The following is a 22,752-nucleotide window of genomic DNA, read 5'->3' on the forward strand; positions in this document are numbered from 1 at the left end:
TCTGTTCCTTGTATTTCTAGCAAAGTATCGGCATGTTTATGGGTGCAAGAACTAGTGCATTTAAAAGTTTTAGAGGAGAAATCATTTGGAAAATTACTCATTGGTGAAGTTAAGCAAACACAAGCGAGTTTTATTTGCTGCTTATAGTGATTCATTATTTGATCTTTATTAACTTAGTATTAATTTGAACTCGGATTGGTTATCTAAATATTACAATAAGTGTAAATGATGTTTATGTCCCTAACTTCACCTATGATCATGAGCTGTGTGTTTAACGACTAAAAGAACATGGTCATGAGTACAAGTGGCTGTTGCCCTGTTGCATTGAGAGAATTTAACTGAGGTGGTTCTGATAACGATGCCACCTGGATGGCCCCCAAGGGAGCTGTTCCAGGCACGTCCCACTGGGGGGGGGGGTGTGGGTATGCTGTGCCCATAATCAGAAGGTCACTGGTTCAAATCCCATTCTCAGCAGAGTGAATTCATCAATAGGCCATTGATCATGGCCCTTAACTCTCATTTGCTGGTCTGTCATCAAGACTCTCACTTGGAATAGAAGATTAAAACATTTGTGGATTTTAATGTTTATTGCATGATTAACAGTGTAAATAAACTTTAAAACTTTTATTTGAAGGTTGGACAAACTTTGTTAATCTGTAATTTTATGAATATTTCACTTAAACCCAATGACATTATAGGTGACATTAAGATCTGCCTGTTACTCTTTGCAGCTACACTAGAATTACATATAATCGTACTTTGCAAACCTTTCTGCAAACACTTAGGAGTCCCCTCAGGCTGTGAACACTCTGCTTGTTACGCAAAGAAAATCAGTACTTTCCCGAAATATTACCTAATAAAATATTGCTGGCAACTTATATTTATGAGAAGGAATGATACCAACGTGTATTTGTGTCAGGGGTAACAGCGGAGTCGTTCCTGAAGCCAATTAGATCTTCGGGTACGTTTATATGCAAATACTTTCATATATAAACAATAGTACTTTTCTTGCTTATTTAATTACATAGTCGGTTATGAATCGGCCACTTCATGTTAAGGATAGCTTTAAGTGAAATAAACATTCTGACATTACGGTCACTCCACTCGAAGGAAATAATTTCCCAACTGTAATTACCCCATCCACTTGTAACAGGAAACATTTTCTCTAACCCATGCAAAGTCTGCGTGTTTTACTTCGGTGTGCACCTCCGTCTGCGGGTTTGGGATACCCGGTGCACGGTTCTTTCCTCCGTTTACACCCCACGCCCATGCCTGCGCTTCTGTCCTGTCGCACGCAGGCGCAATGCCGCCACCAGTGTCAAACATGGCTGTCCTCTTAGGAAGACTAAAATGCTGAATTGTCCCGATAGATGCCGTGAGAAAGGGACGCGATCATGGCGAGGCTGGCCGATTATTTGATCGTCGTGGGATACGATCATGAGAAGGCGGGTGAGTTTTTGCTTCCGGCACCCATGCATAAACTTCATGCATACATTAGGGAAGTGGGATCTGAGTCCCAATGCTGGTACAAGAGACTCTGGGGATGCTGGACGGCCATCGGCCCCATATCGCCTTTGTCTGAGCCCGACCGTTCACTTTTCTTACTGGGGAGACGCATTGAAATAGTTGACGACGCTGGGTAAAACTTTCCTAGAGGCAGCCTGTCACATCCTGCTTGGGTAATGAATGACGTCCCGGGATCGCTCTCACAAAGGGGAGCAGGAAAAACCCGGGGGGAACTCTGTTTACACACTTACACAAATCGATGCAAGTTACACGCTTTAAAAGTCTGCCGTGCGGCTCTGGAGCCCGATCGCCGGCATTTCATTGGCGATCCGTCACTGCGCACGCAGTGATTTCAGCGCGTCCGACAGGCGTGTGCCGCAGTTTTGCGGCTTTCAGGGTAGGATGCTGGTCGATGGGCGCCTGAAAGGCGTGTGAACTGGACCCGTTTACTGCACCAGGACAAAGCCGAGCACAAGAACAACTTTTTGTAACCATTCCGTGCAGCTGCCTTCATTCTAAAGAAATGTAACGTGGAAAAGTATTACATGGACAGTTCCATGTGAACAAGTAAATGCATCCAAGGCACGAAAAAACGTGCCTATATAGGTGTTTAAATATATCCATATTTATATTTTGTGTAAACCGGCTGATATGAGCATTTTTTTGTAATAAGCAGGAAGCAATGCTCGTTTTATTGTCATATTTCAAACCTTGTGTCAGCCGAACCAAAGCGGTCTGAATGAATTAAAGGTTCACTCGGGGCCTGGCACAGCAAAGGGAGGATTAAATTCAATTTAGTGGATTTGTGTCCCGGAGTCGCTGCATTGACATGGTATTAACACACTTTGACGGTCGTGCTGATCGTGAAGATGAATAATCATTATACCTCACCGTTTTCACTTTATACCTGACAGACGGTATTAGTTTTACATGCATTCTTGTTCGGCGCGTGGCATCGTTATGAAAGTTACACTGATCTCGCCGGTTGTAATGATCTTTATTCCTGATTTACTTGGGCCTATTACTTTATTGGGATTATTTGTTGTGACACCTACTGTTTAGGAAGGGTTTTTGCTACCTAAAATGAATCTTAATTTTACTGATAACATACCCTTTTGCAGCCCCAGGTGTTATAAATGTAGCCAGTAGGTCATATCTTAAATGCATGGCTGTGAGTGTGTGACATGCAGTGCATCCCACCCAGGGTGGATCCCAGCCTTGTGCCCTGCAGTTACTGGTATAGGCTCCAGGCCCACTGGGATCCTGTACTGGACTCGTGGATGTTGAAAATGAGTGGTTGGATGTCTTCATTTAGGGTCGTTTGTACACTTGACCAATATAATTTGATGCATGTCAATGTGCCCTTTGAGTGCACAGTACATTTTAAAAAATAACATTTTTTTGTCCAAATAATGGGTAATTTTTATCTTAATCTGAATTAACAGGCTCCATTCTGGGCTGACCCGCAGTTCTGCACAAGTGGGCCTTTGTTTGCTATGTGATTTAATTACACTGCTTGCTGTGAGTTACAGTGGGTCATTGAGATGAATTTAGGAGGTTAATCGAGTCATTCAGCTGGAACAATTAAGCGAATCTATGCATTTCCTTGCAAGTCACACTCTATGCAACTAGATATTCATTTTCTGCCCACCTGTGTCTTTTCAATGCATAGCTTCTCTCATGGTTTTAATGAGCTATTCTGTGTTTGTATCTTAATTTGATATCTGTAAGATATGAAGCATCCCCGGAATAACGGAGCTAAGGATGCTTGGCCTGTTCTTCTTGGGAGTGACTGGGGTGCGAGTGGTCCCCAGTTTACCAGACGTGTAGGAAGTAGATAGGGGCGGATGTGGAGATGGCAGGAAGTCAGCTATATCCCAGTCAGCTATATCCCAGTCAGCTATATCCCAGTAGTGGGCAGCATTTATGCAGCAGCTGGTTTGCCTTGACCTTCCAGATCAAACATCATGAATCATGAAACATTTCTTTTGAATGTGTCTGCATGCTGGTTTATGTGTGTGTGCTGCTGTATCCAAGTCATTTGTCATTTGGGGGGGGGGGGGGGGCAGTGTGTGGCTCACGTGGTTTGTACTTGGTGCCAGTGATTGGAAGGGTATCAGTTTAAATCCCAGGGTCGGCACCTCTGGGCCCTTGATCAAGGCCCTTAACCCTAAATTACTCCTAGGCCTGCCTGACCCTGCCTTCTCAATTACACACCACTTTGGATGAAAGCGTCTAAATAAATGAAAAATCTTGAATGAAATTTTTGGGGGCAGTGTGTGTCCCCCAGCATGTAAGGACTTTATACCTGTGAAGATCGGTGGTTCGAATCCCAGGCTTCACTGCCGGGCCCCTCCTTTCAAAAAAAAAAAACAATGTATGTCTCTTTGGATAAAATTGTCTTGCTAAATACGTTTTAAAAAATTTGAAGCCAATTTGTGCTTAGCATGAAACATTCCTCTCCCACGTGTGACAACTGTTCGCTTCCTCTCGTGGTGCCGGGAGAATTGTGCCTGTGGCTGTAGTGTCCGGTTTACTGGAAGGTCTTCGGTGCACATGGTACTTATTCAGCTTCTCTGTGGCGTGATTAGGGATAAACCCCACTGGGGTGGTACAATTATGTAAGGAGGCTATCAGTGAAGGTTAATGTGGGTCAGAGTGTGTATGCATTTTTCCTCTCCTTTTTAGCATAAACAGCAGGATTGTGTGCTAAGAGAAATTAAAAGCAGAGCAGCCCTGTATTCTCTCCAGTCCAATTAACCAGTGTGTTCTCTGTCCAACTCCGAGACCCACTTTATTATCCTCACCGCAAACACGTCATACGGCCCCTTCCTCCGGGTTCACTTCAGGGGCTTCAGGTCAGCAAAGCCTTTTAGATGTAATGTTGCGTGGCGTTTGTACAGAATCGCATTCCATTTGCTATGTTGCAAAGTTCCGTCACCTCTGGACAGGGGGTTCCAGGTCATGGCACTGTGATGGAATGCTGAGATGATTTCTTTGGGTTTTGTTTCCCATTAAAATTCCTACAAGTGATTCTTTTCTCAGGTTATCCCTTGTTGTTTGGCCATTGTTGTTATTTTGATCCACTGGGAACGATGCAATCTAAAATATGAAGCAAACGATGCATACAGTTGGTAAACCGATACATAAACAACATAAAAAATATACAATAGAAGTAAACGGCATATAAAAGTAAACAATATATGTAGGTGGGTTAGGGTTAGGGTTAGGGTTAGTGGAATTTATATACTATTAAAGAAATAAATTATACGAAGACAGACTAACATCAAATACAGGAGTGACAAGTGACAGTCCATCACAGGTTATTTATTGCACATGTAAGGTCACAACAGCAGTTCTCCCTGAATCCATCGGGGTCTTTCACTTACAGGTCATGTGACAGGTCATGTGACAGGTCATGTGACGGTTGGTCCTCTGTATCTTCCAGTCCCATCCCATCCCATACGATGCAGCTTTACCTCAGCATCAACCCCTGTGTGGTTTGCTGTGCTATGGTACTGGGCCCCCACATAAGAAACATCAACCTACATCACATTCATGGAAAACAATGCTATTTGACAAGCCTCATCTATCAGGATATCCATACATGCCCCCCCCCCTCATTTGTTCTTTCCGGGGAGGGACTTCAGGTCAGAAATGGGGGAGGCATCGACAGAGCTGTGGCCCCCTCCTCTGACCCCATGGTCAGCACGTGGAGGGCACCCTTGAGCAGGATCCTGTGGTGAAAAGTCAGCTTTCATTATGTTTCAGAAGCATTTGTCCTGAAAACCTTGGAGATCGTGCTGTTAATCAGTTAGTGAGTGTCAATCAGTTAGTGAGTGTCAATCAGTTGGTGAGTGTCAATCAGTTGGTGAGTGTCAATCAGTTAGTGAGTGTCAATCAGTTAGTCAGTGTCAATCAGTTAGTCAGTGTCAATCAGTTGGTCAGTGTCAATCAGTTGGTCAGTGTCAATCAATGAGCTGAAAGGACTTTTTTCTGCAAGCTCCCTGGATGCCTCCTGGCTCATTGTTGCCCTCATGATTTCACCAGCATTATGCGACGCGGTGCCTCAGTACAGCATGGTTATTACGGAAAGTGCCGTAATTACAAAGGCCCATATCCTGGAAATTCCAGATAACATTCCATGCTCCTAACATCAGCATGGTTCCGATTTTGCCCGCTCTTCATTCTTGACATTTTGGCTGATTACATCCCAGGACGGGGGGCCGGTCCTTTGCAGGGCACACTCACACACACACAGTCACTCACACCTATGGGCAATGCATGTCTTTGGACTGTGGGGGGAAACCAAAACCAGATTGGGGGCATGAACATGCAAATTCTACACACCCGGGTCCCGGGGGGTGTGAGGAAACAGTGCTAATCACTGCACCACTGTGCCACCCCTTAAGCACAAATGTTTCACATAATCACAGTGTAATGTCACTCAGCCTTATTTGTCACTGGTTGGTTTCAAACGTCAAACACGCAGATACCTGAAACAGAACAACCATGCTCATGTATGACCATGAAGTCTAAGGAACCAGTGACTAGCAGACTGATTACATTTGCTTCTCAATCTCTTTGTGAATTAATATTTTTCCTCATTGTTTGAGAACCAACAGGACATTTCTCTTTCCCTGCGCTCTGACAGCGTTTAGCCAGTAAAGGCCTCTGTTGTTCTGATGGTAGAGATCTTCAGCATTTCTGGGACCAGGGACGACTACGGTTCCTCCTACAGGCCAGTCAGGAATTCGCAGGTTGAAGCGAACCGGAAGGAAACCGCAGCATGGGCCAGGCATTCTCTTGATATGATCTCTTGATATGTTTGATATCAACAGGCTGAGTGAGGACCTTTCATTCCATTTGGTGCCTTCATGGCCTTGGACTCTCATATCTTCTAGCCTGAAGTTTACTGACTTGGTTCCGATGGTTTTGGAGGTGTTTGTTCCAAAACCATCTCTTGTAATCTCTAGGCATCTCCACACAATCCAGGATTCAGGCCAGCATCCAAAATATCATCTAACACTTGGATCTTCTTCTGTGACAGTTCGTTCTTTGGTTGTAATCTGGTGCTTAATGTCAGAATAATGTGTACTTTGTATGGGTCCCTTTACTGTAGTCTTTAAATGTCATGGCATGTAATCTAACCTGGATACTCATTTCAAAGCCTCCATCGCAGTCATATCCTGCTATTTCACTCAGTCTTCCAACCAAACTTCCTTTGTTATATTTATTTTTTTTCTGCCTTTGTACCCCCTTTGTCTCACGTGCACAAGCCGGTCTCCCCCTTCACTTTAATATGGATGATTGTCTCCAGAGCTGACCCGGGAGCTTTGGAATGCACTGCTATCTCTTGACCCCCATGTGGAACATGAAAGTGAACCGGTGTAGTTCTCAGCGGTAAAGTGTGGACAGATGAGTCTCGGTGCCCTTTTTGCATCAACAAAGAATCAATTACATCGCCGTCAACCTTCATCTTTTCCATATGCACGAGCAAGATCACTGTAAGCTAGCCCGACGGAAAAGCTTTGGGGAAGATGGTGGCGCAGGAGGTAGTGCTTTCGTTCGGCAACCGGAGGGTTGCAGGTTCGAGCCCTGGTTCCTCCTGATCCCATCGAAGTGTCCTTGAGCAAGACCCTGAACCCCAAATTGCTCCCGGTGAGCAGGTTGGCACCTTGCATGGCAGCCTTTGCCACCGGTGTGTGAATGAGTGTGTGGATGGGTGAATGTGAGGCATGAAATGTAAAGCGCTTTGAGTACTCGTAGGAGTAGAAAAGCGCTATATGAATGCAGTCCATTTAACATATATATGCTTTTTCAAAAAGCTCTTCCGTCTTGTCTGTACAGTAATTGAGGTTGACTTGGTGCTCTTGCCATAGAACATAACTATGCTGATTTAGAGTGTAGTCTTTCATTTGACATAATATGAAGACTGTTTTCATAAAAATATATTTTGTAATACTCAGGAACTCCACTTTTCCTAGTTGGCTTGTTTCTGAATGAGACTTTGAGCTTCGGACCTTCTGGCCTCTGTCCCTGCATGGTTCCTGTTGACCACATTCTGCACATCCTGCACTGTGATACCAGTGGTGCTTACTGGGGAACCTCGGAGGCCCATGCTACTGTCTGTTCATCCTTGTGGACGCTCGGTTTCATGAGAACATCGGAAGGTGTAGAGGAAATGTTTACAAGCTCTGTGCCAAGTGAGGTGGAAAAGAGTTCTGGTTTGGGATATCAAAGCTGATTTTTTTATTGTTTTGCTTTTATCTCGTAAAGGTGGAGAAATTTTATTCGTTTTATGCATTATGTTCTGTGGCGCTGCACTTTACCTTGACATGGTTTCTCAGATGGAAGGAAGATTTATGGACGTAAGCATTTGCAGTGCACAATGCATTTGCTTTTGTACTTAAATCATAATAAAATCATGTTTGTGTGTAACTGAGAAAAGGACAGATATGCACAAGATGGGGAGCATCATGAAGGCCCAGGTGGGGGTCTTCCATCCCTTCTGTTTTGGCAGCTGGGCTTCTCTGCAGACATCTGACTGAGGATTGCCAGGTTGCCACACCTGAACAAAGACCAGCTTGCATTATAGTTGATTAGGCCTATAAGATACACTCACATACATGTGTGGATTAGGGGACCCTTCAGAGAGAGCTGAAGGGACATGGAGAAACTGGGTTGGACCTGCTGTGTTTCCTTTGCTTCTCGACCTCCCTATGGTCAGTTTCTGGAGAGTGGAAAATGAGGCTGGATGCAAGGGTTCTCAACAGGTTCTCAATTGGCCGAAACTCAGCCCAGTTCGTTTGCTTTGGTTTTTGACTGGGATGCAGGATGTGTGTCCAGGGAGATCCCTGTATCGCTTTGTCTTTTGTAATAGCACTGGAATTCCCAGTGAAGCAGCTACACTGTTGGGGTGATTTTGTACCTGTACCAAGGCGTACCCTCACTGGTGACATAATGATGACCTCAGATATTCCGACTAGGAAATCTTTTTTATACTCTGATTTGTGCAAATTCTTCGCAGCTTAACTCTAAAGAGGTGACCTGCACAAGCCTGTCATTTTGTTAGGAATGTTCGAGGAACAGTTACATAGCTGTAGATCTGTACTATGGGTCTGCAATGATCTCATCCTTTTTCCAAACATCTGTGGTCTGGTCATACATCTGCCAAGTGTAAAGTGAAAGCTAAATATACTGCATATATGCCATGAGGTCTAGTCCCAGTGTTGTTCTCTGTGTACTTCAGCTCCCCTTAGGCGATACCCCGAAAGTCTAGCTCAAAACTGCTGTCCTCCGAGACCTAATCTTTTTTTAGTGAAGTTCGACAGCCCATAAAATCTTGAGAATATGACCTTTTCCCCTGATATTCCTACATTTAGGTGTTTTTTGAAGTTATGAATCTTCAAATTCGAAAAATATTGTCTTGTCTTTCTCAGACAAGCTATATTATTTATGTTGAATTATAAGAAGTGTAATACACAAGGCTGAGCTGCTGTGTAAATTCCATACAGTGTTGTCCAGTTAGGGTTAGTGGAATTTATTTGATAGTATTTTGGCTCCGGAGCACAATAGGGTTTCGAGCCAGAAAAGGTTGAAAAATCGGTGGAAAATCCTGGTTGTTTGTAAAGTGCCCTCAGCCTGTTATTCTAAGGGGAATCTTCTGTGTTGCCAGTATCTGCTTTGATGTGGAGCTCAAAGTGAGTGGTAACCGGGGCACTTAATTGTTATCTTGGGGGTGATAATAGATGGCAGAGGGGCTGGGTTTAATTGTTCAGACTGCCGGAATGCCTGGAATTCTGTCCTTTATGATCGTCGTTGGTGACTTAAACCGGAGCTTGTGCTTATTTTGGGATTCCAGGCAATGTGATTTTGATTAGCTTGCAGTTCAGTGACACCTGATGCCTGCAAGTATGTGGTGGGATGATGCCCCCCTTACCCCCCCCCCCCCCCACCCCCGCCCCTCGGAGCCACAGTGGATGGGCTACGGAAGATTAATTACCCAGCGCTTTTCTAAATACCTGCCAGAGGTCAGAGTTTGAGGAGTCTGCTGACAGGCTGCCTGATTTCCCTGGTGCTGGGCTGCCAGTGAACTACTGTGCTGGCTCTGAGGGGCTGGAGTGGGGAGTCCCCTTCTGCAGGTCAACCATGCTTCTGTCCCCATGAGAGCTGTCAGTTGAACAGTGTTGATTTTAGGTTGGTTTCCTATGTCCCACAAAAACTGGGGCAGTTTTCAGGCCAAATAGAATTACTTTTATTTGACATCCAGACATTTCTGTGCTCGACACATTCCTTCTTCTTGTATGCTGCTGTTCAATATCTAAATTTCTCACCATGCTGAGCCTCAAATAATGATTTCCTCGAAGTCTGTTTACCGAGCCCCCCAGACCCCAGCCCCCTGCCCCCCCACCAGCTGATATGTTTTCCTTACACAGTGGGGAACACAGTGGAATTTTATTTTTCCAGACCCTATCCCCGCTGTCCGCAGATGCCTGTCCACCGGCTGGAAGTGGAATGCACGTCATAGGCGTGACCCTGGGGGATCAGAACGCCACAGAGGCAGAGTTCTGAGCAAACAAGCAGACAGGGGGTGCATAAGAGGAGGAGGAAATGAGCAGCAGAGCGTTTTGTCTCCTCCACGGCTTCAGGCCCAAGGAATCATAGGCGAGAGCCTGCAGCGGTGTTCATCTGGAGTGTCAGCATTCGCAGACCACACTGGAGCAGTGTCTCACGCTTCGGCCCTGGTGTCGCTTCTGAACACTGTGTTCTGTTGTCCTCCGGAGGTCCAAACAATGCCTTCTGTCACTGCGCCATGGCGGAGCCTAAAACAGTGGTATTTTGCGTGGATGCTGGTATTCAGACTCAGGCCACCATCCGGGCTCCTTCAGTGAGGAGGTTTGCAGTTGAGGATGCCGCAGCCACCCTCAAGTAATCTCAGATAGGGGCCACCTGCTTCCAGGCTGTCGGAGCTCGTCTGACACAAGTCTAAGGTGGAACGGGGACCAGGTGACTCGGAGTTTAGTGTGAGGAATGCAGAATGAACTGTTGATTACTTCTGATGAGTTTGCATGTGAGAGTGTGTGCAATGGTGTGCAAGGGATTCTTGTGATCTCTCAGTACGTCTGTGTCCTCTGGCCGCTCCGTGACTAACCCTGCTGAACCCTGGTTTTGAATAAAAATGAGAAACGGTGCTTCAGAACCTGGTGTAGATAGAATTACTGTGCAGTACCTGTCATCACTAGGTTTAAGCCCCTTCCCTTTGATTTGTTCATCATTGGGTTTCCCATTGGTCCTTGTCGAGTTTCTTCCGCACTCCCATTGGACCCTGCTGGGTTGCTATCAGTTTTATTGAGTCAGTGATTAGCTGCGCTCACTAATTCCACCCCGAGGTTTTTGAACCTCATTTCTCCAGTCAAACACTATCCACCTCCAAGATACAGGGGCCACTCAGAAGACGTAAGATGGTCTGCGTGACTCAGGGCGAGTTTGACCATGTGTGAGCTCTTGGTGTCAAACTAGGACCGTATGTGCTTGGTCGACAAACAGTTCCGTGATGTTATTGTTGGCCTTTTGCTAAAGAAATTCTTTTTAGGTCTGCAAATAAATGTTTTCCATTTATTATGTTCCCAGTTCACTGATGAAGCATGCTTCTGAGATGGCGTTTGGCTGGCCTCTTCTTTGTGCGATTAGTTTTACTTCTAAATAGCACGTGTGAAAAAATGTCGCACTTTTGCAATTTATTACATTTTTCTTGGGATAGAATAAGATTGGGAAGTATTTGCTGCATTACAATAAGTAATTTATTTTATACTATAATGATAGTTTGCAGAAAACAACACACTGACCTCACATTCTTAGAGGAAACGTGGTTATAATTTGGTATCTCTCTAGATCTGCTGTTGAGTCTTGATTTGGCTCCAAACCTAGATTGGGGTGTTTGCGGGAGGCAGCGTCCCGCCTTCCGTCGAGCCGGAGGCATCTCCCTGCATTACTGCCATAGTGGAGGACGATCACTTGTGGTTCTCGGCCAGATGCTGGTGAGACAGGCCCTGTGCAATGACAGGCATAAGTCCTTCGGGGGAAAGTTATCGCCTCTGATATTTTGTTGAGTGCCTGACAACCTCCTTGAGGGAAAGACGCTTGGCAAGCGGGTGAAATTTTAACCCGCGAACTCCCCCCCCCCCCCCCCCCCCCCCATGTCAGGCCCTAGGGATCGATGTCCTACACAGTTTCAGCTTGTTAGGCGAATTGCTGGAGAATGCATAGCCTCTGTCCTGATGATCTGTTTTTTGTTAGCTGTCATGTTTTCTTCTTCCTCTCCCTCACACCTCAGCTCTGACTGTAGTCCCTGCAAGTAACTTGACTCAGTCTGGGCACTGGGCCCACAGTTGCTGTTTCCTGCCAGCTTCCTACCTTTTGACTAACTTTTGTGTGGTTCTATTCAATATGCTGGAATGACCCTGTTTTCTATGTGTGTATCCTCTGAAAGCCTAGTTTTTTCCCCCCCTGCATTATTTATCTAGTTATCTATTATGTATCCATCTTTCGTTTGGATGGTAACTGTCGAGGATTTAGGGGTGCTTCACGTAAAACGCTGTTCCGTGTGTCTGGCCTGCTGATCACATGCCACGGAGTCACCATTGGACCCCTAGAGGGTTTCTATTCACTAGAAACGCCGTTAGCCTGCCAGCATGCTGCTCTTCTCTCCCGTTTACCAAACAGACAAGGGTCACCGCAGATTAACTCACCCGCATCTGGCTGCCTGTGAAGTCATACTTAGCTTTTAGTGAGGACACCTAGTGAGTGGTTTTCACTGCCATTTGTTTTTTGTTCAACGAAATCAGTGGCTACGCTAATGGACAGCGATAGGCCCGGTGTGTGTGTTTGTGTCTAGATCAGCGTGTGGCACTCATGAGATTATGCACTGATCCAGTTTGTGTCTGGTCTCTTTCCAGGACCTGGAGAAGGACGTGGGAAGATTCTGCAGCGCTTCCCAGAAAAGGACTGGGATGGCACGCCCTGCCCTCAGGGACTGGAAATGGTGAGTGTCTGGGGAAGAAAGTCCTGGATATGAAGCTGGCCTCGAGAAGCAGTTCTGTCATATGCCAGCTAGGTCATATGGTCTTTCTGTCGCAGTGTGAACTTTCGGGTGGATGGCATCTCCAGAGCTGTAGAGGGAGTGCATGCTGAGGAGTAAGTGGGATGGATCAGGCGGTGTGGTACGTTAGGGTGGCATGGATGAGAGCTTGTCGATATCTTGGATTGTTGGTGACGGGTTGAGATGTTCAGTTGATGTGAAAGTTATTGTCGAGATGTACCGGCATGTTGTGTGTTTGAGGACAGGGATGGGGTGGGACGGTTTCCATGGCATCCGTGGGGTTTCCCATGCCATCAGGAATGTGCTTCCTGCGCTGACATTGGCATTTCCTGTGTCAACAAATGTATAATGGGTGTTTATAGGAGATCTTGTTTAAACCTCATTTATATTTGAGAGACCCCCCCATAACTTAACTAGATCAAGCTGATCAGTATTGTTCTTGCTACTGTTTCATTTTCATTAGTGATTTTTTTTTCCTGGGGGGACAGAGGGGCTGTGGTCTGCCGATGGTGGTTGGTTGCTGTCACAAATCAACCCTGGTAATGACCAAATATTCTTATCTGAATATCACCCAAAACTTTGCTGCAGATTGCCGTAGCCCAGGGCAATGCACGTGGCCACCGGATATCGGCTCATTCCCAGTCAGGGTCAGAGGTCCCTTTGGGGTGTCTTTGTTCTGTGCCTGTCTATAATTCCACGTGATGTAGGTTTGAAGGAGGTGCTCGGAGGCCCAGACTATGGGGCGGAGGGAGGCGTAAATCTGGTGGGACCAGGCAATTAATTTCCACAGCTCCCATCATAGGCCTTCATTTCGCTCAGGTGCCAGTGATGTCACATGGTTTCAGCTGGTCTGGATGGGAACATTGTCACCTTACGCAAAAAAACCATTTCAGCTCTTTTTCCATAAGTGCAGCAAATGCCCCATGTTCGCTGTCTCTGGATGAGCACCACAAACACTGCCTCTAATGTACGGCCAGGAAACCTCTCCCGAGTCCTTTCAGAAATAATAACTGCACGTTTTACTAAGAATAGTGATGACCCGAGTGTGTTCTGGCAGGGAGGCTGTGCTCAGGCGAGTCCTCGGCGCGAGTCCATCCCGCAACATACAGCCTTTTTCTACGATTCCTCTTTTATTTGTAGTGGAGGAACATTCTGCGTTTCCCGTTCTTCCCCTACCATCCTGCCTTCTGCCTCGTGTTGCTCTGGCGCTGTGATAAGCATCTCAGATTCCCGAGCTGTTACGCTACTAAACAAACACGTTACATGCGTCGCAGGATATGTCGTGTAGGATGCCGCTTTGTCAAACTGACGGATGATGTCAGAAGCGGTGATGGATTGTGGTTGTTATGTAAATGTTCGGTCTGTCCTCCTTTGGTGAGGAGCCGGTGCAGTACAGAAAAAAAAACAAACCCCAGCTTCCATAAATAGTTTTTTGTGTTTTGGGGTCTGACCTCTAGGAGTCGTCGCTGGTCCTTTGGGGCTTTTAAACTCCCCCTGAGTTATTCTGTAATGATGCAGGAAAGGGGTGGCGCTGACCTTGCCTGGCTCTCTCTCGCGTTATACGACCCAGCCGTCCTCACGCTTCAGTCAGGGTCTCGACATTTGCGGCGAAGCCTGAGCTGTAGTTAGAATCTGCAAGCACCACAGTCACTTTCCAGAAGCTTCATGTTTAGGTCGAACACGTGCCTTGTGGCATCTCCTTTGTGTCCATGACCAAATAGCCACCACAGATTCACTGGTCTGCTCATGGAGAGTATCTATGGTGGCTTGTGTGTGGCCCAGCAGATTGGGCCTGTTTCTGTGGCCGGATGGTTGCTGGTTGGTATCCCTCGCTTGGCAACGTAACCATGCCTCTGATGGGTCCTTGAGCAACGTTCCTAACGCTCCTCCTTCCAGGTGCACTAGATGGACAGCTGACGCTGCACTCCGACCCCAAACTTGTGTGTATTTGTCTCACAAATATGACCGCTTTTCAATGGAAATGTGGTTCCTGTTAGAGGGGAAGCGGGACAGTTTCAGTGTGATACAAGCGTTCCGCTTAGACTCAGTTCTGTAAGTCTTTTTATAACCCAAACAACGGCCCCATCTGTGGCCCCCTTTTGCCATTTGAACTCACTGTCCACACGTCAAACGCACGCAACATGGGGAATGTCTTACATAAATTAGATCGGCGTGCTTGGAATTCTTTTGATGTTCATTAGCTGATCTCCAACATGCCCATTTAATTTAAAACAACCCCCCGGGGAGGCCGGCTGAAGGCTTTACGTGATGGCGCTGTCTGATTTGCATCTGTATCAGAGCGAGCGGGGAAATTTCTCCTTTGTTTATTTATCAGACTGTAGCTGATGGATGTCCATTCCAGCTCCCATGCACACGCTTATCGCACGGCGCCTTGCGGACACCCCGAGCACCAATCGCAGGAGAACCATAACTCGTAGTCGTGGCAATCAGCACCCAGGGGTACCTGGCGGAACGTCAGAGCTACTGGGATCAGAGCCAGTTGAAGGACTTAAGTGAGGAATCGCTTCGTCGGCAAATGGGGGCAAAATGAAATTTGTTTTGCTGGTACTTGCATTATATCTATAAACCCTTGTGTCTGACCCCGTTTCACACTGTCCTTCACACTTTAAGTACTGTGAAAATCCTTCCTTTGTGACTTGTGGTTTGTCCTTCACACTTTAAGTACTGTGAAAATCCTTCCTTTGTGACTTGTGGTTTGTCCTTCACACTTTAAGTACTGTGAAAATCCTTCCTTTGTGACTTGTGGTTTATTTGTTACATTACAGTTAATTTTCTTTACCCCATGCCTTTATGCAAAGTGGTGTACATTTCATGTAAGGCAGGTCAGCCAGTCCAGGGAACCACTTTGGCTGCAAGGGTCTTGCCCAAGGGCCCAACAGTGACATCATGCTGCCAACTCTGGAATTCCAACCATCGACCTTCCAATCGCAGGCACAGCAGTCTAACCCGCTGATACCAGCAGTATCCTATGTTGAGTTCCAAGTGCCACCCTGCATGTGCATCCTTCGCACCACAGGCAGGACATATATGTGGCTCTAGAGGGCGCTATCTCCTCGGCTCATCTTGAGGTGTACGAGTCTCCCATGGGAAATGCCGGTTTTATTGGCGAAAGCAGCTTGGCCAATTGCTTTGTGGTGCCGGTTAGCATGGCGAGGCACGAAATGGGCAGTTTTGTCAGTGCATCCGCCCACTCGGATCCCAGCAGCGAAGCGTAGCCTCTTTCAGGATATAAACAATGTAACTTCCTGCCGAAATACAAGGCCGACCAGCATGGGAGGCCTGCCTGTGACGAGGAAGGTGGTGCATCCTCTAATCCAGGGTCCTCTTTATTGCCACCTTCTGGCCAACGTTGTCCTGACACTTCTGCATGGCCTGTCGCCCGTCTCACTTCAGCTTTAGTCTGGAAGGCCCTCACCTGCCCCCTGCACTGCTGCTGACTGATCCTTTACATGCATTATTTTGAAGCTTGCATAGGGGCTTGCTTTTGAATCTTTTGATTCAAGGCCGGGAAAAGGGGGGGGGGGGGGGGGGGCTGCTCCCATTGTTACATGTTAAAGACAATGAGAACACGTGGTGCATTGTGTGCAGCCACCGGAGGGCCCAGATCCGCGGAAGCGTGATTCACAAAGAGTCAGCTGTGATCAACAGGCTGCGTTGAGGAATCGCTATCAGCTGGCAGGAGGGCTCCACCAATCAGGAATGAGAACGCTGCTGTCACGTAGCGGATAATTGGTCAGGTGTAAAAGTTGCGAGAGGCTGGCTTTACTTCAGCCCCAGAAATGAAGAACATCTGCTGCATGATTATAAAAACATATAAAAGTAAATTTATCAGTGGGAAAATGCAACAAGCTTGTGTTCACTTATGGCAGAAATGTGACAAGTTACATAACCCTAAATTAAATGAATATATATATTATAGTGTCAAACTGTCCGTATCATTTGGAACCTTGGAATCTAATGTCGGATAACATTTTGTGAATAATATTCTCCCCAAACACAGGAGAATGTTAGTTTTAACCTCAATTGATCCTTCTGAATTCCATTGCTATACTTTCAGGAAACTGAACACCATGTTCAGAGTCTGGCCAGTTCTTACCAGTACAAGCTACTGATTCTTGAATTTTCACATCTTGAAGCTCAAGGCCAAGTCAGTGTCCTTCACGACTGAGAAGACTTCAAAGGACCTTTTGCTTGGGTTTGCCCTGAAAAGATCTCAGGCCACTATAACTTTAAATCATTCCTTTGCATCACACTGACAGATGAAATGAGGAACCTTTCTTTGCTTGACCTCCTCTGAGTTGTGCTGATTTTATGTAGGCTCAGGTACCTTTCAGAGCTTTGCTGGAGCCACCTGAAAACAGATCTCCCGGCTGCGCTTTCGATGCAGCAGTGCCAGAAGATGTTTGATGTGCAAGAGTTGGGCTACGTGTGGAAAGGTGAGCACCTCCTTGAGGTGACCGGGGGCCGCGACGGGAGCAACAAGAGCCGATGTGACTCATGGCACGTCTGTTCCATCATGTTTGTGTAACATGAAACGCGCTAAAACAAACTGCCACGTCCCAGCAGCTGGGACACCTTTCATGTCAGAATGAATAGACAGCGTGGTCGATCGGATGGCTTCGACGACTCGGGACAGAAAAGGGGTCGGGGGGACGGGAGGGGTTCCCTGAGGTAACCCCAACACCGTGAGCTCACCTGATAGCTTATAGGAATGGACATCCACCCTGGCAGGAACGTGCCGAGTCAGGAAGGAACATTTTCTGGTAATCGGTGTCAGACTTCTGGTAATGCTAGTTTGTTTTATGGACTTGCATGCTGGCACCACCAGAAGGTATTTCATGGATGGATGGATGGATGGATGGATGGAATGGGTGATGGAAGGGGGGGTTTATGAGGGAGGGGAAAGGCTTTCACTTTAGGTCCTGATGATGGTGAGATGGGGAGGGATCCGCTGTCATGCACAAACACACCCACACACACTGTCAAACAACATTTGCCTGCACGTGCTGCTCCTCTGCATCCTCAAACACAATTATAAACACAAACACACACCCACTCTTTCACATTCATTGAAAATACCCACATGCACACACCTTCCACACTGTCCCTTAGTGTGGGGCCCCACACCAAGGCCATCCCCTGTATGAATTTTTGATCATAGTCACTGTCAAACTGACATCTTCTCCAGCAGGCAGGTACTTACATTCTGAAGGTCTAGTTTGACATCATGCGTACTCCTTGATTAGTCTAATGACCACACCCAGCCTAGTTCCTACCTTGTGATTAGTCTAATGACTATAACCTGCCTAATTCCTACCCGTGATTAGTATAAGGACCACACCCAGTCTAATTCCTACCCTGTGATTAGTGTAATGACCACACCCAGCCTAGTTCCTACTGTGTGATTAGTCTAATGACCACACCCAGCCTAGTTCCTACTGTGTGATTAATCTAATGACCACACCCAGCATAGTTCCTACTGTGTGATTAGTCTAATGACCACACCCAGCCTAGTTCCTACTGTGTGATTAGTCTAATGACCACACCCAGTCCAGTTCCTACCCCTGTGTCAAATGGCCACACCCAGCCTAATTCCTACTCCGTGTATAGCCTAAAGTCTACACCCAGCCTAGTTTCTAAACTGTGATTAGTGTAATGACCACACCACCCTAGTTCCTATTCCCTGATTAGTCTAATGACCACATCCAGCTTAGTTCCTACCCTGTGACTAGTCTAACGCCTACACCCAGCATATTTCCTACTCCATGTCCAGTGTAATGACCCCACCCTGCCTAGTTTCTGTCCCATGATTAGTCTACACCCAGCATAGTTCCTTCCGCGTGATTTGTCTAATGACCCTACGATCCTAGTTTCTACCGCTTGATTACTTTATTGCCCCCCACCCAGCCTAGACCACATCACCCGTTCTGTGGAGTAGTCTTTTTAATGTGAGTGGTTCATCATGAGTAGTTTATTATTAAATATATTTATAGCCATCATCATACTTTGAGGAGGACAGCATGTCTTCAGAGATGCTCTGAGGAGAACAATCTCAGGCTGGACACTGTGACCTGGAGGGGTCAGTTCTGGGGCTGGAGTGTAGCCATTTGGGGGTGGGGGGAGATGATGAATCCAAACAAAGTGGGGGAAGGGAGGTGTGTGGCGTGAAGCACTATTTCCTGTGGTTTAATGTCATGGCTACGAAAGGGAAATTGCCTCAGGGGGCCGTGAGCCAATGCCTGGGTCAAAACAACATAGACTGGAGCGAGACGTAAACACCTCACTGCTTTGGGGGGGACAATAACACGGGGGTGGGGGGGTGCCTCGTGCCTGACAGGCTCAGCGTTTTCTCGAGATTCCTTCTACAGACTGTCTGGTCAAGGGGCCGACTCTATGCTTTTATCATGTTTTTTCTCGAGGAACAACAAAACCTCCCAGAGAGTTCATTTCAGAGGAGCACTTTGAAAGAGTCCTGTTTGGTCTGGGGATTGTTCCTGCTCTTGTGTAATATGTCTGAACTCTGTCTATCCTCGTGTTGCCCTGAAGTCAGAGGTGTCACCCGTCGTGAGCCTCTTTCCCATCTGTGCTCGCCAGCTGTAACGTGGGTAAGGATTATACGAGCCCCCATAAGCCGTGCTGTTTATGCGGGGGATGGTGCGTGGCTCAATGGGTTTGGGTGCTTGTGCTTCTAATCAGTAGGTCGCTGGTTCAAATCCCAGGGTCAGCAGAGTTGGGCTATTGAGCAAGACCCTTATCTCCCAGCTTTCTCAAAACCAAAAAAATATGTGTTGCTTTGGGTGAAAGTGTTTGCTAAATAAATGTAAATCTATTCTCTATTGTACCCTGCAAACTGACCTGTTCTGTCCCTTTCACCCTTCTATTTTGCTGCCCCCCCCCTCCCCCCCCCCCGTTAGGTGGTGTCACACTGTTTTTTTTCTTCTTTTGAACATGTCAGGGCACTGTGGCTCTTCTGAGAAATCAGGATGGCATACAAAGCTAAAACAGTCTCTGCTGGTTATCCAGAAAAGCGATAAAAAATCATGCGGGAGAGAATCCAGTCAGAGCCACTGGTTCCAGTCAGGCTGAAGGCTAAAGGGTCCCCAGCCAGGGTTGCTTGCACAGCCAATGAGTGACCTCGTCTGCTGTGTATTGGCACACGAGCGAGAGCGGACCATGGCTTTGCGAAACGGGGCAGCACCCTTTTAGGGTAACACGAGGTAATCCCCGGGCCGTGGTGACCAGCCGACCTGCACTCCGATTGGCTGTTTTTTTCCGGGCTTCTGGTTCCTGAAGGATACATCAGCGCTTTGCGGTAGTTTTGTTTATCTTCCTTTTAAGCCGTACAGACAACAAAAAAACTGCATAGAAGATGACGGGATGTTTGTAGCTAATCTGGGAGCGGCCTGCAGGAAGCACCTGCCTCTGCAGGCTCGCGCTGTCGCAGGTCGGGACAAAGCCGCTCGCTGATGTAAGCCGCAGCGGGATACCGGCAAAGCAGCACAGAAGTTCTTGCTCTGTTTTCGTAGAGACAGGTAGCTGTCAGCATGACTCTCTCTGCAGGAAAAGCAAAAACACGAGCTGAAACAGAGTGACGAATCACGCGGTCACCCCCTGTACGACGCACAGAAGGGGCGACTTCTCAATCGCTTGATGCTTTGGTGTCATGTAAGCGATTTAATCTTTGCCTGATTGACATCAGACATGTGGCTGTTTAGTGTGGGTGCTATTTCTGAGAAGTGTTTTTTATTTGTGTTGCGTGTGCCATGAGTAATTGTGAGTACTGTTATCTTGGAAGACTTTGAACAAGTTTCCGATGCAACCATTTAAGTATCAGTGATCTCTGCTCTCGAAGGTCAACTTGGCCATACTCTAACTATGCTCCAACTACCCGTTCATCATGTAGTCGTTTAGAGTTTGCACGACATGGTGAGTACTCGGTATTGGCCACCCCAACTCTCCAATTCCCTGCTATCCAAAATTTTGCAAATATCCCCTTGGGGCCAAAGGAATGTTCTGTAGTTTTGGTCAAAACTGCTTCTGTGAGACATTAACACTGATTTTATGATGAATCCATATTATACAGTAATATTCTCTTCCAGGAATGGAATTGTGTAACATGTTTGCAGGTGATAAACGGACCCCTCTGCCTTGAGTGTTATGGCTCTCTGGAAAATAATGATTTAACTGTGAAGATCAGGATATTTGAGGAATTTTTCCTCTTTTTTTCCTGGAAGCCCAGAGGGAGGAACCAGGGACGGCTGCTGGTGGGTAGCAGTGTGTGCGTGTGCCAGACCTATAAAGAGGGTGAAGGAGGGTCATTGGGCAGCAGGGGGTGGGGTGGGGGGTATTACTATTATGTGTGGAATTTTCATGCCCTCTCTGTCATGTGGGTTTCCTCTGGGTCCTCCAGTTTCCTCCTGTAGTTGAAAGGCATCCAGTCTGACTAATTGATGTCTCAGAATTACCCAAATTGTATGACTGTGTGTGTGTGTGTGTGTGTATCCCAGGGAACACATAAATTGTAACCTTCTACTGTAATAACTACTGTAAGTCACTTTGGATGAAATATTATTATTATTATTATTGTCTGTAAGGGCACAGATACACCACTTGATAAAATCCACGCTGTCCACTGACCCATCTGTGTTTAAGTCACATTTCCTAATGCTAATGATGAATGTCATTCTACGCGGGTAAGTTGTCCATCATTAGAATCTAAAGAGCTTTAAAGCGCTTTTATGATCATCCACTGTGGTGGACCTCAGTGAGTCCATGCAAGCTGGACATTTTTGCGATGTTACCGCCTAGAGGCACCGAGGGAGATCGACCCCTTTCCTGGCTCCTGACACTCCTACGTCGTGTTGTTGGTCTTTTGGGTTCCAGACCTGGTTGTGTTTGAATTCACGTCCCCGCGGTTTCTCTGGCTGGCTACTCTGAGCTGTCCTGTGGAGGACGGGTTATTCACAGATTGTACTAAAAATAAGAACATAAGAAATTTACAAAGAAGAGGAGGCCATTCGGCCCATGAAGCTCGTTTGGGGAAAACTCAACCAATAGGTCATAGTTGTTAAAATCTGATGTAGCTCTGATTTAAAGGAACCCAAGATTTTACCTTGCTAATAGGAAGACTATTCCATATTCTAACTACACGCTGTGTAAAAAAGTGCTTTCTCAAATTAAATGTTAAAGTTTATATTAATTGGCAGTTTATGAACTCCAGATCGACCCATCTTCTCCATTTTAATTGGCTGCTTGATATTCGAGGGTGGGAACCTCTGTGTCATGTGATTTTTTTCTTTTCCATTTTTGGTTGTGCTCCGGTTCCCTCGCTATACTATGTTTATTTTTTACTTCTAGGTTATTCATTACTCCTATATGGACTGTGGTTGGAAGCAGCAGGCAGATACTTAGCAAATTTGCAAAGTTAGCCTTGTGGGGGAAGGGGGTGGTCTGAGAAAGATGGGTAGGACCTGTGAGTGATGATCGGGGTCCTCTGAAGGCAAGTCCTGTGAAGGATGGGTCTGTCTTATAAATGATGGGTGAGTTCTGTGTGTGATGGGCAGGTTCTGTGAGGATGAGCCAGTCCTGTGAGTGATGGGCAGGCCCTGTAGGGAATTGACAGGTCCTGTGAGTCGAGTGTGGACCCTGTGAGGGATGGATGGGTTCTGTGAGTGATGGGTAGGTTCTGTGAGGATGAGCCGGTCCTGTGAGTGATGGGCAGGCCCTGTAGGGAATTGGCAGGTCCTGTGAGTCGAGTGTGGACCCTGTGAGGGATGGATGGGTTCTGTGAGTGATGGGTAGGTTCTGTGAGGATGAGCCAGTCCTGTGAGTGATGGGCAGGCCCTGTAGGGAATTGGCAGGTCCTGTGAGTCGAGTGTGGACCCTGTGAGGGATGGATGGGTTCTGTGAGTGATGGGTAGGTACTGTGAGGATGAGCCAGTCCTGTGAGTGATGGGCAGGCCCTGTAGGGAATTGGCAGGTCCTGTGAGTCGAGTGTGGACCCTGTGAGGGATGGATGGGTTCTGTGAGTGATGGGTAGGTTCTGTGAGGATGAGCCAGTCCTGTGAGTGATGGGCAGGCCCTGTAGGGAATTGGCAGGTCCTGTGAGTCGAGTGTGGACCCTG

The 22,752-nt window shown here is 46.7% G+C and overlaps 1 protein-coding gene across 1 annotated transcript in view; it reads left to right on the forward strand.

The window, feature by feature from the left end:
- Nucleotides 1-1,200: 1,200 nt before the first annotated feature.
- The window catches only part of LOC125706035 (myotubularin-related protein 13-like), an 88,875-nt gene continuing 67,323 nt past the window's right edge, over nt 1,201-22,752 (forward strand). Inside the window, exons 1-2 of the mRNA XM_048972467.1 lie at nt 1,201-1,449; nt 12,465-12,550. Of these exons, the coding sequence (XP_048828424.1) occupies nt 1,395-1,449; nt 12,465-12,550 (141 nt within the window). The 5' untranslated portion in view covers nt 1,201-1,394. The remainder of the gene's footprint in view (nt 1,450-12,464; nt 12,551-22,752) is intronic.

This window comes from Brienomyrus brachyistius, chromosome 13, assembly GCF_023856365.1.
Source record: "Brienomyrus brachyistius isolate T26 chromosome 13, BBRACH_0.4, whole genome shotgun sequence".
Classification (NCBI taxonomy): Eukaryota; Metazoa; Chordata; class Actinopteri; order Osteoglossiformes; family Mormyridae; genus Brienomyrus; species Brienomyrus brachyistius.